We start from the raw sequence: 17,652 nt of genomic DNA on the forward strand, positions 1-17,652 counted from the left end.
AACAAACTGACCAGTATTTCAATGGGAACTATGCTCCTCTCACTGACCACCAATGAAACAGGTGCCCCTTCCCCTTCCGGAAGTGCGGCGGGGGCCGGATAAATGGCCTCAGGGGGCCGCATGTGGCCCGCGGGCCGTAGTTTGGGGACCCCTGATATAACTATGCTGTTGGCCTTTGAACACCATAGGTTTAAACAGCCGGGGTCCATTACGCACAGATTTTTTTTTTTCAATGAATATACAGTCAGCTATCTGCACCCCCAGGTTTGGCATCCGTAGATTCTACCAACAACCTTGGATTGAAAACAGTCTTTTCAATACATGATTGGGAATCCGCAGATGCAAACAGCCGACGTTGTGCATTGTCCTCTGCCATTTTTTATAACGACCTTGAGCATCCTTGGAGCTTGGTATCTGAGGGGGTCCAATTCCCTGTGGATCCCAAGGGACAACTGATGGTTTGGGGAGTCAAAAGTTATTCGTGGATTTTTGACTGGGCAGGGGTCAGCACCCCTAACCCTCACATTGTTCAAGGATCAACTGTATTTCATGTCCAATTATACAAATGAGCACATGCCTAAAAGCACAGAACGTGTAAGTAACTTAATGAAGTTAGGCAGAAATGAGAAATTTACTAAGTTATGTTTCTATGTTACCTTGGGGTTTGATTTCCGATTATAACTAAGTAATTTCAGATCTTTCAAGTTTTCCCAAATTAGATGAAATAGCTTCACAAACTACTCCTTGCCTACTGTCTGCAGAACACCGGGGCAGCCAGATTGTCAGAGAACATAAAATGGGAGATTTAAGACAAGAAATAGGATGCAGAGCCAGACAGCCAGGGTCATAATGCATATTTGACACTGAATAATTCTGTGGCCCTGACAAAGTCAAACAGCCTATAAGAATTTCATTGTCCTTGGCTGTAACAAGCATTCTGAGAGCCAGCTCTGTAGTCCATGACTACGAATATGGAGATTTCTAGTCCTCAGTTCTAACTCTAAACTCATTATATACGACATGGGGGGTGGGGGGTGGGATGAGTGGGTAAGAATTCAAACCAAATATCCATAAACAGAAATACAACTACAACTCAGACTTTTATAGCCACACTTTCAGGTTGCTTCTCCCCCCTCCCCTTCATAAAGACAAGGGAGTGACTGGGAGACCTTGTGTGAATGTGACACAAACACCCCAGTGAAGGTGGCCGATCGCTTGTCACCTGGAACCACTAAGCCCCATGTAAGACACACACCTGCAGCTTCCTCTCCTCAAAGGCTGTGTTCTTACTCAAATGCTGGTCAAGCAATCTCACTCTCTACGGCAGGGGTAGCCAACCTTTTATACCTACCGCCCACTTTTGTAGTAGTAGTTAGTAGTAAAATTTTCTAACTGTCCACCGGTTCCACAGTAATGGTGATTTATAAAGTAGAGAAGTAACTTTACTTTATAAAATTTGTAAAGCAGAGTTACAGCAAGCTAAAGCATAGAATACTAATTACTTATTAAGTATCATACTTTATGTCAGATTTCTGCTAAGTTTGGCAGAATCAATCTTTATAAAACAACTTACTCTAGTTAAATCTATTTATACTTTGGTTGCTCCGCTACTGCCTACCATGAAAGCTGGAGCGCCCACTAGTGGGCGGGAGGGACCAGGTTGACAACCACTGCTCTAGGGACTCATTAATAAACGGAAACACTTTCCTTTTTAGATTAAAAGTGAAACTGTGTCCGCATGACCAATGTCTACTCCATGCCCTTGTTCTCCTGGATGAGTCAGTCCCAGAGCTCCGCTGCCCAGTGCTGTCCCTGCGGTTGGCAAGGCTGCCTGTGCACTTAAAAATTTAAGAGGGTAGATCTCACGGAAGTGTTTTTACTACAATTTAAAAAAACTTTAAAATTAAAAACAATTTAAAGGTAAACACTGACTTAGTTTATGAATAACCTGGAAATTTAGGGGGCGGGAACGTTTATATTTTCTACCTCGAATAATAGAAGGTGAAGAGAATAGCATTAGATTTAGTAATTTTGGAACTTGGGGGTCTTGTATACAATAGACAGACCTACAAAAATGTCAGAAACTGTGGGCATAGACTGTTAACGACAGCAGTTCTATTTGCAGCGATAGGGGTTCTGGCGTGAGTGCAAACCAATTACTGAAATGGCCTTTTATGACATCTGAATGACAGGATGTCAAGGAATAACCCTGCAACAGGGACACACCAGCCGAGTCTAATTCTGTTTTCCCTCAAGGACACAGGAGAGTCCCCCGGCTTACTTGTGTTGGCTACAAAGAAAGGGGACGGGTAGGCGTGGGCTGAGAGGCTGTAAGACCGGGGACAAGGAGGGCGAAGACAATGACCCTTTATAAATGAGGGGAAAGTTAGAGGCGAGAGAAAGATTGTTTCTCTTCCTACAGAAATGGGAGCAGCAGCTTTGGTATGAAATGATACGTAGTATTTTTACAGAAAAATGCTTTTTGATCAGAGATTTTATAATGTCTAACTGAGGTTTTAACTGAAGAGCAGGATGCATGTCAATGGCAGAAGACACAGAAGAAAGTGAATGATAAATTGGGTATTTTCGAGTCTGACATGTATTTTATACTTGAAGAAATATAGTAATATTTATTTAATTTTAATGTAATATTTAATGTTAATATATATTTATTTTTAGTGGTGACTAGAAAAAAACCACTTGTACCTTTTTTTTGGAATGTAGAACCACAGGTATGTATAATCAACACCTTTTTTAATTTAAAATTTAATGTGAAATTTACAGATAAATAAAATGGCTGCTCCATTCAGCTGACACCAAGTAAATATTAGGCCTTGGACACCGAACCTTTTACAAAGTAGCCCGGCTACTGCTTTCTGCAGGGAGGTCCCCAGAGTTACGGCGGAGGCTGGGACAGTGGTGGCAGCTGGCAGGCAACAGTGCAGAGAGGCAGTGACACAGCCACTGAAGGGCACGGCAGGAGTCCATTCTACTTGTTCTGTGCTGCCACTCGCGGCTGCCAGGGACAGCAGGTATGCGAGCTGAGCTCACTTTAAAAACTCTGGAGTCTTATAGCTGTTCCCCTTCACTTCCTTCCTAGGGTCTGTCAAAATCTGAAAGACTGTCACATTCTCCTATTGGATTCTTTAAAGCCAAATTACTCGCAGGTTTAGAAAGACTGCTATCATCATAAATCAGTACTTTCTATGTTTGTAATTTTTGTGAATATAGCAAGGACGTGACAAGCTTTATAGGTACGGACTGATTTAGGATTAATTCTGACTGTTTCCACCTCGTCACAATCTCTTATTACTTTAAGTTAGAAAAACCAGAGTCAACTGTATGCCTGGTTTCTTGACCACTCTGCTAAATTCTATCTAGAATACACTGCTGTCCAGAAAGAAGGTGATCATACCCCGAGATAAGAACTTGGGTACAGTTTCTTCAAAACAAGAATGAGAGAAAAGTGCACAAAGCATGTGTTCTTAACCAGCCCCTCAGTGGCTGAGAGCTGCCTCTTGAACTTCTGGACGGCCAGGCTTAGGAGTTGAGCAAACCTCCCCAGGTAGAAGGGACCCATCAGGCAGAGCAGCAAAGAAACAGGTGTCTCAAGTGGGGAGCCGTCAGCGGGCATGGGAACTTCCCCCTGCAGGTGCAGTGCGCTCACAGGTGTGTCACTGGGGCATTGGGGGGTACTGATGGCACACACTATGGGTGGGTCAATAGAGGAATATAAGGAGGATGGAAACTACTTGCTGAGAATGAGAACAGAATGAATGAGATGGATGGAAGGATGAGGAAAGCAAAAGAATGAGTACAAAGAAAACTAATACAAAATGGAGGTTACTCAATGAGATCTCTTTTGAGAACACCCTTCTCATAGGAGTTAAGGAGCCTTTAGCATGTTAAAGGAGAAAATCTACATAGACAAAAGGAAAAAGGTATCCTGAAGAGGAATATAGAAGACAGGAAAGCTGGTATTTCCCTATTGTTACCGCAACTGAGATAATCATTCCCTATATATACATATATATGTTTCAACCTATAACTAGCGTAGCTTTCTCAAGTGCCACTCCTGAAAGAAGATACGGTTTGTGCAACAATCACCCTTAATGGCCAAATCCAACCTGAATGGCAACCTCAGTGTGACTGTCAAAGGTCTGTGCACGCCGCGATGAGAAGTTACAGGAAAAGGTAGAAGAATCAACCTTCATTATTAATTAGAGCTTTAAAACAACGCTCTATCAAGTCACCTAATTTCATGACTTAGAAGTATCTTTTTACATGTTAACAAATTTTAGGTGAAAACCCTTATTTCAACATGTGTGTATCTGCTTATTTGCTATTCTTCTTAATGCCAAGGTTTAGGTAAAATAAACTGTTAGAGCTTTAGATGAACTAATCATTAGGAGCTTCCAATCAGCTGCTGTGTTTATATGTACATTTTGGTGTAATTTCTGGGGAGTATTTTAGAATGTCTATGTTTATGCATAAGCATACAAAGAAAACCGTTTGTTCTGAGTAAACATGAGCAATTAACTTTTAAATGGTTAAGCTATTGGCTTTAAAATTATTTCATGGAAATTCTCCCGGATAAAGACTCTTTTTAACTAAATTAAACAAATATCAGAAGTTAAATCTGAAAGTACATCCTAGATTAGTTATGGCTGATTTCATTTGTAAAAAGATTTAAGTAGGTAAGTGACTCCATTTATTAAGTTTTAAGGGACAAACATGTGTTTAAGCATAGAGCCAGACTCACCATGGACAGTGATGATCCATCTTCAAAATACACCTAAAAAATATACACACACAAAACTCAACACCCCATAGCAATTCAGTCTGACTAAATTATAAAATATATTATATATGTTTGTTATTTTATATATATGCATGTTATTACATACATATATTTAACATATACATATGTTATTTCATATATAATAATATATAAGGTCTACCGGAAAGTTCTGTCCATTTCTATCACAACAAGTTTCGACATGTAAGTATGTTTATGTGTGCCTCTCTATTTTTATCACTTAATGTATACATACTGACGTAGCAAATTAACTAAAACAAAGTTTAGAAAAGAGGCTGGCGATGTTCAATAGGAAGAACATCATACTGCATCATGATAATGCCAGGCCACATGCTGCTTTGGGGACTCATCAAAAAATTGCAGAGCTAGGCTGGGAAATTCTGTCACATGCACCATATTCCCTGGACTTAGCACCCTCCAACTATCACTTGTTTTTGTCCTTACAAAATTTTTTGAAGGGCAAAAAATTCAAAATTGAAGAAGATATCAAACAAGCACTGGTTCAATTTTTCGCATCAAAAGATAAAACACTCTTCAAAAATGGGACATACAAATTTCCCTCATGCTGGCAAGAAATCATTAATAATAATGACAATTATATTATTTATTAAAGTTTATTGATGGCAAGAAAAATTTGTATTTTGTTTTATTCCAAAACGGACAGAACTTTCCAGTAGACCTTATATATGTTATTTCAGAAGAGTTGTGGCAAGTAAAATATTGCAAAATTATGTAAAAACTAAATATTAGTGAAAGCCCTTTTCCAAAATAAAGATGATAGCCAATTCCAGTTAGGATATAATAACAGAAGCTTCAATTCAAAATACACATGCTTTAATATCTAAAAACAATACAATGTGTTAATATATAACTATCTTCTGCTAAAGAAAGTGCAGAGTGTCAACAGATTTACAGACAGGATAAAACTTTTCCTTTAATAATAATTCTTAAGCTAAGTAGTACTGTTCTTGTGGGTAGACCAAGTATATAATAACTCAATCTGACCGTCATGAAGTTAATTGAGTTATCTTTATAAAGATGGGCAAGAGCCACAAAAGAAATATTTACTAAATCAAACGAGCCAGATCTGAGTTGCTAAAAGTCACGTACTTCACTCATGTCAGTACGAATCTGGGGGAAAAGAGACAACTGATTTTGGCCCTAAACCATACTCATTATTAATGCAAGTGATCATGCCAATTATGTTTCCTAGCTAAAAGTCTGAGACCATAAATAAGGAAAAAAGGAAATAATCTGAAAAAACAGTGAGAAAAGAAACACATTCAATAAAAAGACCACCAGCACGTAAACATTTGGGAAGTAAAAGGTGCTCTTACTTATCACAGACGGAACAATGATGGCAGCGATCTGGTTTTATAAGTTGGCATCTGTCACAGTATCGGATTGCTAGGAACAAAAGGCTCCACTTAGCTTTACATTGAACAATGAACTGAACAGTCAATTAAACGGCTCTTAACCTTCATTCAAATTTAACTCCTACAAAGCACACCAAACTTAAATTTGGTAAAATGAGACAGTCCGCTCTGTTTAAATACAAAAATGGAATGATCTGCCTACAGTCTCAGTTCTCTGGAGACATTTCCCAAGATGGAGAATCTTTGGGGGAAATTTTTCTAGGGCATCCTTGATTGTCAACGGTTACTGTAAGGTTCACAAGAGTGTAAATCGGTCCATTTCTATCCGAGTCAATAAAATGCCTCTCTCAATTAAACCAGTTATTTCCTGTACCTTACCAGGATAACGAGGATAGGATACAACCACATTTTAGAAAATTTATGGGAGACACATTTTAGAAATGTGTGAATAAGCTCTTTAAAGTTGTTTAATTGAAAAGATCTCCCATCTTCTCTGTTGGGTGAGGTACAAGCTAAGACGTGAGTATTGGAAGAAGTATTTCCAATAAGAAGTTCAATTCTTGTAACTGAAGACCTGATCCTTTGTCCTTCGGTACAGGTATCAAAGACAATTAGGAATAACTGATATGGAGAGGCTCCGTCAGTCGACTGACACCTGACCGGATATAAGCAGGCTCACGAGAGTATAGAAAAGCAGTTATTAAGTGGGCAGTCCTGTAGGATCAGTAAAAACAAACTTAACAAATTTAAAATTTGAAAAAAATATTTGCGATAAATAATTACCAAGGTATGTTAGCTAATATTGTAATCTCTGAAAAAGGAAACGGTTGCTATAAACTAAGAATAAAATGAGCTTTCCTCAAACAGCAAAGCCTCAGTGGGAAATAAGTTCTCAATCAGCCTCACAACCCCTCTTTCAGGAACTGCAGAGAAGAACCACACGGCCTTGCTGATCGCCTCCTGAGTGGAAAAGTCCCACAGGAGCATTCCCGGCGCCGCCATGAGGTCTCCCTGGCTCGGGCAAAGCGCTGAAGTGCAAGGCAGTCTCGTCCAGAGAAATGTACTGTGAGCCGCACGTGGGCACTTTTCATTCTCTAGGTGCTACGGTAAAAGAACTAAAAAGCAACAGGGGAAATGAATTGTAATAATATCTTTTATTTTACCTAATATACCCATAATATTATTTTGCTATAACCAATATGGAAATATTAATAACATTTGATGTGTTTTGAATAGCAGCTCTCTGGAACCTGTTGTGTACGTTGCACTTGGAGGGACATTTTGAGCGCTCAGCAGGAGCACAAGGGACGAGCAGCTCCAAACGGGCTGCACGGTCCAAAGTCGCAGAATGTCTGGGAGACGTCGCGGGCAATGCGGGGTTCTCTCCAGCTGCTGATCATCCCTACTTCAGAGTGTGCTAGGCAAAACACTCTCCACCCAGAGCGGGCAATAACCCACAGGAAATCAAAGCGGCGTAAAATACAGCTTTGTACACAAAAATCTGGTCTTCTAATTAAAGAAAAACACTTCAAGTACCAGATTATGTTCAACTAAAATCATCCCAGTGTCATTTCAAATGAACAATCTGATTATTGTTCAGAAACTCTTCCCAGCCGAAGGGTAATTTTAACTGTCTTCTTGGAAATTTTAAGGGATGTATTCATATATTACTTATATCATTTAAAACTTGTTGGTACATGTTGAAAAGAAAACATCCTCAACAGTTGTGCACAATGGTAAACTCTGTACCTCTAACTGTTGTTACCTTTCTAGTCAAAAAACTAGTTTTTGGGGTTTTTTTTTTTTTTTTTTTTTTGGTAGGAAAAGATCAAGGGCAACAGAGAGCTAATAACGTAAATAGTCCTCATTAATAAAAATAAATAATGATGTAAAGAAGTGTGAAGAGCCCTGTAAGAAAGCACAATGTGGGTAGATCAGAAGAACGCAGAGGACAAACAGAAGTGAGACCAGCCGACTCAAGCCCCTGCCCTAACCTCGCCCATGGCCAAGCTTGCCCCGGGGCTGAATTTGTTCTCTGTGTGCAGACCTCAGGGTAACCCTGGCGGCTGGCATTGTTCTCTTCTTGGTTTAGAGGAAGCCCTGTGGATTTAGAATGAATGGTAAAATCCTAAATGACATTAGTACCCACTTTCTGCAATTCTCCATAGAGTAGAAAGTGTGTGAACCCCGACTGAACTGTTCTGTTGCTTTGGTGCACAGACCTTCCCAGGGAGAGGGAGGAAGCTATCCGCAGAGCACAGGGGTCCCAGAGGGTGTGGCTGGAGGTGGTGGGGAAGCGACACCCTCTCCCACTCCCACCTTTGTGCACTTGTGGCTAGTCCCCTGCTGAATCACACCTAGATCTCCGGTCTGCATATTCTAGAAGGGGATCAACCGCACCAACACGACAATCTAGTTTACTGCGTGCAATTTAACTCCGCCAGTGCCTGGAGCCAGTTAATGCTGATTTTAGCAGGCAACCAGAATGTTTGGACTGAAAATAGATTATTGAGGAAGTCCAGATTCTGTTCTAGACTCTTTACAAATATTGGGAATCGTAAGTTCATCTCAGGAGGGCACACAATATCTGAGAGGAACAAAAGATGCCAGCCTTAACGTCATATAAACTACACAAGGAGATGACTTCCAGATCCCATCTGGAGTTGCTATTATTAATGAAAATTCATGTTTCTCCTGGGATGACTTATGCTTCAGCCCTTTCTCTGAACTCGGGGTCAAGGGTACAATAGAAAAACACTGCACTAGAAATGGGGAGACAAGGGTTTTGAACCTGGTACTGTCATTGTCAGCAGGTTTATATAGGGTAAATATACACGAACTTACACATAAGCACATCTCTGTCTTTGTGCGATAGAACCAGAGACGTAATATTGAATCAGAGAATTACCACTAGGTTATTGAGAAACCGTGAGAACAAACAAGAAAAGTATTGTGTGATTTAGAGTTAGATTCAATTAAGATTTTAAACTGCATTAGAAATAGATATAAAACAGTAATAAGATACTTCACATTCTTTTCTTCATACTAAATCTCTGAAATCAGTTGTGTATTTCACACTTAAAGCACCTCTCAGTTTGGACTAGACACATTTTACGTGCTCAATAGCCACATGGGGCTGGTGGCTACCCACATGAGCAGCGCAGGTCTCAAGTCACAAAGGTTCTGGATAAGTCTTGGTAGGTAACTGTCCATAGTCCATGTGTTGTTTAAAGACAATTGTTTAATTAGATAGTTGTTAAATTATCTTTAAATCTGACCCAAGTAATAGAAATTTCTTATGAGTTGCATTTGTTAAAAAATTGCCATCAATTTTCAAGATGAAAAAATGTATCGATACCTTACTTACCTTTTATATAAGTTGTATAATTACTGTTATAAAGATATATAAAATGATCAATGTTATATTCATTATAGATATTGCTCCCTTAAATTAAATTAAATAAGAATAAGAAGGTCTATAATTAAGCCTTTAAGAATGAATACTACTACAAATCAAGATCTCCACATTCACAGTCACAACCAAGTAAGCGGAGGAGATGGAAAGTCAGCTGTAATTTGACTGAGATCTCCGTGCCAGTGTTACTCATGCTTCCCTTGTGTTTATGGAGCTGTGCAATAAAGTCTCAATAGCAATCGGAGATACAGCACAATGTTTCTCAGTGAGTCCTTGACAGTTTCAAGTATATAATAACTATGCTGTCTCTCAGTTACCGCAAGCTACTGAGCAAAGCCCTGGTTATTGACGTCTACCTCCAGACATGGTCCTGGTGTAGATGGGAAGGTCTTTGGCTGCTCGCCTAAGAACTTCCTGATGGGCTTCTCCCCTCGGTTCTCTCTCCAACAATTCTTTCTCTGCATAAGAGAGATGGAACTGTGGAACAGATTTAAATTTTAATCAGTATTTTTTTTCAAAGAAACAATAGCATATTGATCTACTACCCCAGAAAAAGGCATTTATAAAATATTAATGGTAGATAGCATATAAATTCAGAGAGGTAATAAGAGTTTGGAATCTGGGCAGGTCTGTTAACATCACAGGTTATTAGCAAGCATCAAGCAAATAGAACAACAATAGTAAGTAAGAATACCCACTTCCTCAGATGTTTGTGAAACTAAAAAGGAACAGTCAAGGTGCTTTAGAGACTACAGAGTTGTATCCAAATATTGGTAATATGAGTAGATTCAATGGCAAAATAAATAAATTTGGCTCATTAGATAAATTTTTCTTTTAAAAAAATTTTTATTGAAATTACTGGGTTGGCATTGGTTAATGAAATTATACAGGTTCCAGGGGCACAATTCTATAATGCATCACCTGTATATGGCATTGTGCGCTCACCACCCCAAGTCGAGTCTCCCTCCATCACCATCTGTTCCTCCTCCAGCCTCCTCCACCCCCTCTCCCCTCCTTTTCCTCCTGCAATCCCCACACTGTTGTCTGTCTGAAAGGTTTTTTTCTTTGCTTAATTTTTTCACCTTTTCCACCCAGCCCCCCAATATCCCCTCCCCTCTGACAGCCGTCAGTCTGTTCTCCGTATGTATGAGTCTGTTTCTATTTTGTTAGTTTATTTTGTTCACTAGATTCCACGTGTTAGTGAAATCATATGGTACCTGTCTTCTTAACTTAGGGCTGATTATTACATGAATTCTCAAAAGAGACTAATCATTAATTTTACTTCTTATACTGTCAATTTGCCCCAATCAACTAAAAAATACTTATTTGAGAGAAATAAAAATTTGTTTGGGTTTCAATATGGTAGTCACAAAAAACAAAACAAAACAGTTTTAAGAGTCAGTTTGAATTCCTATGAAAGTCTGTTTAAACTTCCTTATTGTCTGGGACCTTCAGATGCTCCTGGCTCATCTTGAATATTTCCTGTTCTAGATCTAGAATCAGCTATTAAAAAGCCCTCCTTCCTTATACTGAAGAATGATATTAGAAACTAAGATCTGGACTCACATACAGATCAAAGAAAAGTATATAGAAACAATAAAGAAACTAAAAAACTAAGAATCTAATAATAGTTTTCACTTAAAACAAAAACAAACATATATATAACCTCACAAGTACCTAAAATGTACAAATTAAAACAAAACTTTTTGCCTATGAAGTTGGCTACAGTTTTCTTAAGAACAACTGCAACGCCTAGGAGCTCATAAAACTGGAGACATTGCATATAAGTGTCTACAATCCTTTTGGGAAACAATTTAGCAAGTGACTGAAATTTCCTTGATCCAGTGATTCTACCTCTGAGAATATATATTAAGGGAATAATCCAAAAATGAACAAAGCTCTAAGTACAAACATGTTAGCAACATTGTTTATAATATGAAAAGTTGCGATCAGCCGGAATAGCCAAGTTGAGATGAGACTGGGTAAACTATAATGTTTCAGTGAGAATATTATGCTGTTATTAAAAATGAAAATGAGCCAACAATGGACTATTATGTGAAAAAAATTAACCAGAAAGAAATTCAGAATATAAACTGAATCAATGTGGTGGGATGTTTTTTTTTCCTCGGCTCAGCCTTCATTTTCTAAGTGTAATTTAGAATGGTTATAAGATCTATTTAACAATCTTGCTATGATGAAAGTTTTAATTCAAGTGTTCTAGATTTCTCATATTCTCTCAATAGTATGAAAAATATTAATATTATTTTCTCATCTAACCTCATCTCCTACTTGTTTAGGCCCATTTTCCAAGGGTTTTTAGCACATGAGATCACTTTCTTATCAATTTACAGTAAGTGCAGAACCCGCATTTTACAAGTGAGTAATGATTTGTAGGTCAAATAGAAAATTAGCCCAAGATTTTGCATTTTATTAATGGAATAACTGAAGATTCTTAACCAGACAGCAAGGGCTCTTTCTTTCACCACAACAGTCTCCAAAATCTTTTAATCATGTATTCCTATCAGTTTAAAAACAACTTGAGATCACACTGCCAATATATCCATATTAATTTATGTATGTAATATTAGCAAATATTTATATACCTTATATGTGAAATTTTAAAAAGGGAGAAACATTAAAAGAATAATATATAGATAGAAGTTTTTCCATTTCTTCCCATGTTCCAATTAATATCCTGAGCACCCCACCTACTGTTGTGCCCACTGTCCCTGGCACTGTGACAGGGGACAGCCTTGATGGTCAATAGGGCTTTGGTTTAAATGTCAGCAGTGGATGTGCCACACCCTAGCCCTTGATGCCTTAGGACAATTAGCTAATGTTCAGAACCTATAGTTACAGCTGTCAAAGGGTAATTAATGAATAGTATCTATCTCACACAGTTACATGAATCAAAGAAGGTAAATATGTGCTTTGTGGAAAAGTTATCGAACCAGGCCTCGTAAAGCTGTAACTTCACTGTCAAAAGTCTCAACCGCTCCGACAATACTGTGTTACTTCTTCAGCGTTTTGTATCATTCACTGTTCCCCTTGATCTGAGCACTATTTCAGACCTTTTCTGTCCTCCCACACCTAATTCCCTCATCATTCTTAGCCCATCACCTTTGAGAGAGAAATTAGAAGTCATTTAGAGTCCCCTCCAAAGCTATAGACACAAAGTTGCATCCATACACATAACTTCTTCTCTCTTTTCAATTATTTAACAAGTATTTACTTTGTACCTTTTATGAGTGAGACATGGCTTTCATACTGGTGATGGATTAGTGAAGGAAACAGGTTTAAGTTCATGCCATTTTAAAGCTTATATTCTAGGCATGGTATAAAAATAAATAGGGGTGTGTTCTAGAATGATAAGCTATAGAGAAAAATACAGTAAGGTCTGGTTTCTAGGGAATGCCAAGGGAAGCAGGGTTTGCTACTTTATACAGAGTGGTCACAGAAAACCTCAAAGCTAAGGTACCACTTAACAGAGACGTAGAGACAGGAAGAAAGCGAGAAACCTGGTCACACAGGAGTAGAGGTTCCAGGTCAAAAAGAAATAGCAGGTTTCAAGGCTCCTGAAGGAGGGTCACACTTTGCATGCTGATGAAACAGCAAGGTGACGGAACAGCGCCATTGAAGAGTAGAGCAGGTCAGAGCAGGGGTGGGGGCAGCCACGGGCAATCTTTGAGGCTATGGTGGAAACACGAGGTTTGTACTCTGAGTGGGCTCAGATATCATAGGAAAGCTCCGAGAGGAAGCAGGATATGATGTGATCTGTCTTGTTTTTGAAAGAACGACTCTGGCTACTGTGTTGAAAATGTGCAGAAGAGGGTGAGGACGAAAGCCAGGAAACCTGTTGGGAGGGCACTGCAGCAGACAGGCGAGAGAGGACGGGGCCCGGACCAGAGTGGAAGGAGCGGAGGGGACGCGAGCTCCCCCGAGGGACTCCGAGCCGTACGCCTTCCACAGTGCGCTGATGGATGGGGCGTGGGTCTGAGAGCGGAAGAGAAGCTAAGGATGACCCCAAGGTTTTCTGAACAACGGGACGAATGCAGCTGTCATTACTGACACAGGAAAACTTTCGAAAGAGGAGGATCAGGGGAGAGGACGGGAAATCAGAAGTTTGTTTTCAGGTAGGTTGAACTTGAAACTCATATTAGATGCCAGAGAGGCAGCTATGATTGAGGCTGGAGTTTGGAAGCGAGCACCAGACTACTGATAATAACTTGAAAGCCACAGCAATGAATGAGATGATACACAAAGCCATTATGTAGATGAATGAGAGAGGCCCAGAGATTGAGCTCTGGGATAATCCAATGCTTTAGAGGCATGAAATATTTATATGGAGGAGAAAGGAGATACGAGTATTTCCGAAAGAAAATAATAGCACGACGTACACAGGAAACTCCATGTAATTAAGAACTACTCAAGTATAAGGTGGGAAGTCAGAAATGGAGACAAGAGCCACGGTTGTCAGACGGAGGAGACTGGCCTTCACCCTGGGGGATGCGTGGAGCCGCTGGCCAGATACCAGCAGTGGAGTCAAAGCATTAAGTTTGGTTTTGGATGTGTCACTCTAGCTTCAGATGGAGGGTAAATTTTTGCAGGGTTCCGGGAAGGGAATGTAGGCTAGATTAGAACAGGAACTCCACATAGGAGCCAACTGCAATGTCTCAGACAAAAAAGTGATTGAGACCCTGAATTAAATCAGTGACTAAAAAAGGAAGGAAGGAAGGAAGGAAGGAAGGAAGGAAGGAAGGAAGGAAGGAAGGAAGGAAGGAAGGAAGGAAGGAGGGAGGGAGGGAGGGAGGGAGGGAGGGAGGGGAAATAACAAAGGAAGGAGGAAGGGAGGGAGGAAAGAGGGGTAGGAACTAAAGAAGAAATATTAGGAAGTGAAAACAGCAGCAGAATTCATACAACAGCAGCAGGGTGAGGAAGCCAGAGGACTCAAGCATGGCTGCCAAGATCCAGCTTGAATGATGAGGCGGATGTCAGTGGCACTGACCGGTATAAGAAATGAATGAGTCACAGTTTGGGGAACAGAGGGCGGTGAACTCAGTTTTTGATGTGTTATATTTGAGGTGTCAGTAGAATGCCCTGTTTGGCAGGGAGGATATATGTTTGACATTCACGGAGAAAGTCAGAAGTAGAAACACATTTGGAAATTTTCAACAAAGAGGTCGTAGGTAAGGTCATAATCATCAATACAGTGGATGAGATCACCTATGATAGAAGTTAACATTTTCCTTCAAACCTACAACTAAGGCCAGGGTGGGGGTAAGAGGGACAAAGAAAAGGGGTAAATATGGTAGAAGGGAAGAAAAAGAGATAGGAAAAATATAAGCAGATAATAGAAGGGGAAAAAAAGGCTGTATCTAATACATTGCAGGCTGAGCATACCATTAATTCTGAGTAAGGGCTGTGGTTTTGTCACAGAGCATAATTATAAGCCTTTTGACCACAACTGCATTTCAAACATGTTACTTTAGGAAACAATTCATAATGATGCTCAGACCTTGGTCTTTTTTTAAGGTTAGCCTACTGAAGCTACATTATTACTGGAACAAAGTTTATATCTATTCAAGAAACATGTAATGGACTAAGTGCCAAGGATATAAAAATGAGTAAGATATAGCCCTTCATTCCAAGAATATTTAACCATGATTAAAGACCCAGAAATGATTTTTTTTAAACGTGTATCTGAGCATATCACTTTACTTAAAAGCTTCTGTGGTTGAGGCTACTGGTTGACCCCCAATATCCCCTCTTTGCTTCTTATAACATGGCTAACATGGCCATCAAGAATAAAGATTAGCCCTGGCTGGTTGGCTCAGCGGTTGAGCATCGGCCTGGCGTGCGGGAGACCGGGTTCGATTCCCGGCCAGGGCACATAGGAGAAGCGCCCATTTGCTTCTCCACCCCCGCACCCCCCTCCTTCCTCTCTGTCTCTCTCTTCCCCTCCCGCAGCTGAGGCTCCATTGGAGCAAAGATGGCCGGGGCACTGGGGATGGCTCCTTGGCCTCTGCCCCAGGCGCTAGAGTGGCTCTGGTCGCGGCAGAGCGACGCCCTGGAGGGGCAGAGCATCGCCCCCTGGTGGGCAGAGCCTCGCCCCTGGTGGGCGTGCCAGGTGGATCCCGGTCGGGCGCATGCGGGAGTCTGTCTGACTGTTTCTCCCTGTTTCCAGCTTCAGAAAAATACAAAAAAAAAAAAAAGAATAAAGACTACACTCCCAGCCTCCTGTGCAAATATATCTTGGCTATATAACTAAATTCTAAAATGTAAGTGGAAATGGCATTAGCAACTTCCAAAAAGTGTCCTTGAAGAGAAGGACATTTACTTCCACTCTTCTTTCCTACTTCTTCTGGAATGTTGGCTGGAATGTAGATATGATGGCTGGAACCAGAGCAGCCATCTTAGGTCAAGAGGCGAGCTTGGGATTGGAAGCTACACATTTCAGAACAACACAATACAAGAAGCCCGGATACCTAGAAGCTGTGGACTAGCTATAGGCTTTGAATACAGAGATGAAATAATCCTTCGTTGTTGCTTGGTGGCTAATAGCCAACTAACACACCATTAGTATGATAATTATAAAAGAAGCATATCTATCTATCTATCTCTATTCATCCATTTTGATGTCTAACTCTAAAGTAGAAATAGAACACATAACAGATTTAATATTGACAACATAATACTCTTCCAGTGCAAAAAATATTTACTATATGAATTCAAGTATTTACTAATAAACACATTCATATTCAAAAAAGTTATCACACTCAGTAAGTTCGCAACATTAACAAAAAGACAAAATTCATTCTTTAGACATCAGTATTGTTGATTTCCAATGTTAGGGTGACTTTACTAATATTTTAACTTACTTCTTTCGAAGGATTCATTGGTAATGTAAAGATAGTTTTCCAGTACGACCAGACAAACATTGCAAAAAGGAGATGATAAGCAATCAGGCACACAACTGAAGTGAGAGAAACAGAATTATCACTGTAACATGCAAATCGGTACTCACAAATAATCTGCTTGTTCTAAAATGTCCAAATTACCAGTGATAATAAGCTCATTTTATTTTGAATTTTTATTAACAATTTTTGTTATTGTAACTAAGTTCATTGACCTCCTACTGGTATAAGCACAACTCAATGAATGAATTTTTATATGTAAAGCCAAGAATTAAAAACAAGAATCTCTAATAAGGCAGAGTTAGAGCTACGATGCTGATCAGAGACTTCTGTCTGCAGACAAGCCCGTCTAGTGGCAAAATGGCTTACGGAGATCTTTCCTGAAGTGTAAAAGTGGGCAGTTTTGCTGCAACTCTAAATAGTAAACAGCATTAACCAAATGTCAAGCTGCCCAGGCTTTGAGAACTTTGTTACACAGATAAAGCACCACAAAAGTGGTGCTTATTTGAGAAGCTGTTTGCTTACTTGCTTAGCTCTAGTCAAATCTGGTGGCTCTCACTGTTCTGATGACAACATATTTAAACAGAGAACCATCTGGATAAAGAGAGGTTTCTTCCAATGGATGTTCAAGTGTCTTACTTATCACATGGATACAACTGTTAAGAAAAGCATTCTGGTACTTTTTTTCCAGATCATATATATATCTAAACACAGTCTGTATGTTGTTTTATACTTGAAGTATTATGTGAACATAAAATATTAATTTTTGTTTACAGTGATAATGATTAATTTTGGAATACACAGTATATATACAATATATATAACAATTCTGTAAGATACAGTTGAATAAAATGTGTTAATTTAAAATATAGCATAGTTGGTATTTTAAAACAGTAGCAATTTAAACTATGTAAAAGAATGATGATACTCATATTTATAAAATCATAAAAAAATCAAATTATCCATTAAGGCCCCTAAATCAGTGTGAGAGAGTTAGAGCCGATAGTCTTTTCCATGAATTATGTAGGTGACACAGGATGGGGTAATAGTCTGAGCTGGAACAGGAAACTGTTGATATTCCCACATCTTAACCCATTAGAATCTTTGGCACAATTGCAGCCATTTCAG

The 17,652-nt window shown here is 39.5% G+C and overlaps 1 protein-coding gene across 1 annotated transcript in view; it reads right to left on the reverse strand.

The window, feature by feature from the left end:
- Positions 1 to 17,652, reverse strand: part of ZDHHC2 (zinc finger DHHC-type palmitoyltransferase 2) — a 65,860-nt gene that overhangs the window by 18,922 nt on the left and 29,286 nt on the right. The window contains exons 3-6 of the mRNA XM_066380240.1: positions 16,489 to 16,583; positions 9,967 to 10,087; positions 6,157 to 6,226; positions 4,763 to 4,795 (exon numbers count right to left, since the gene is read on the reverse strand). Coding sequence (XP_066236337.1) covers positions 4,763 to 4,795; positions 6,157 to 6,226; positions 9,967 to 10,087; positions 16,489 to 16,583 — 319 coding nt within the window. The remainder of the gene's footprint in view (positions 1 to 4,762; positions 4,796 to 6,156; positions 6,227 to 9,966; positions 10,088 to 16,488; positions 16,584 to 17,652) is intronic.

The sequence above is a fragment of the Saccopteryx leptura genome, chromosome 4, assembly GCF_036850995.1.
Source record: "Saccopteryx leptura isolate mSacLep1 chromosome 4, mSacLep1_pri_phased_curated, whole genome shotgun sequence".
NCBI classification, from domain to species: Eukaryota; Metazoa; Chordata; class Mammalia; order Chiroptera; family Emballonuridae; genus Saccopteryx; species Saccopteryx leptura.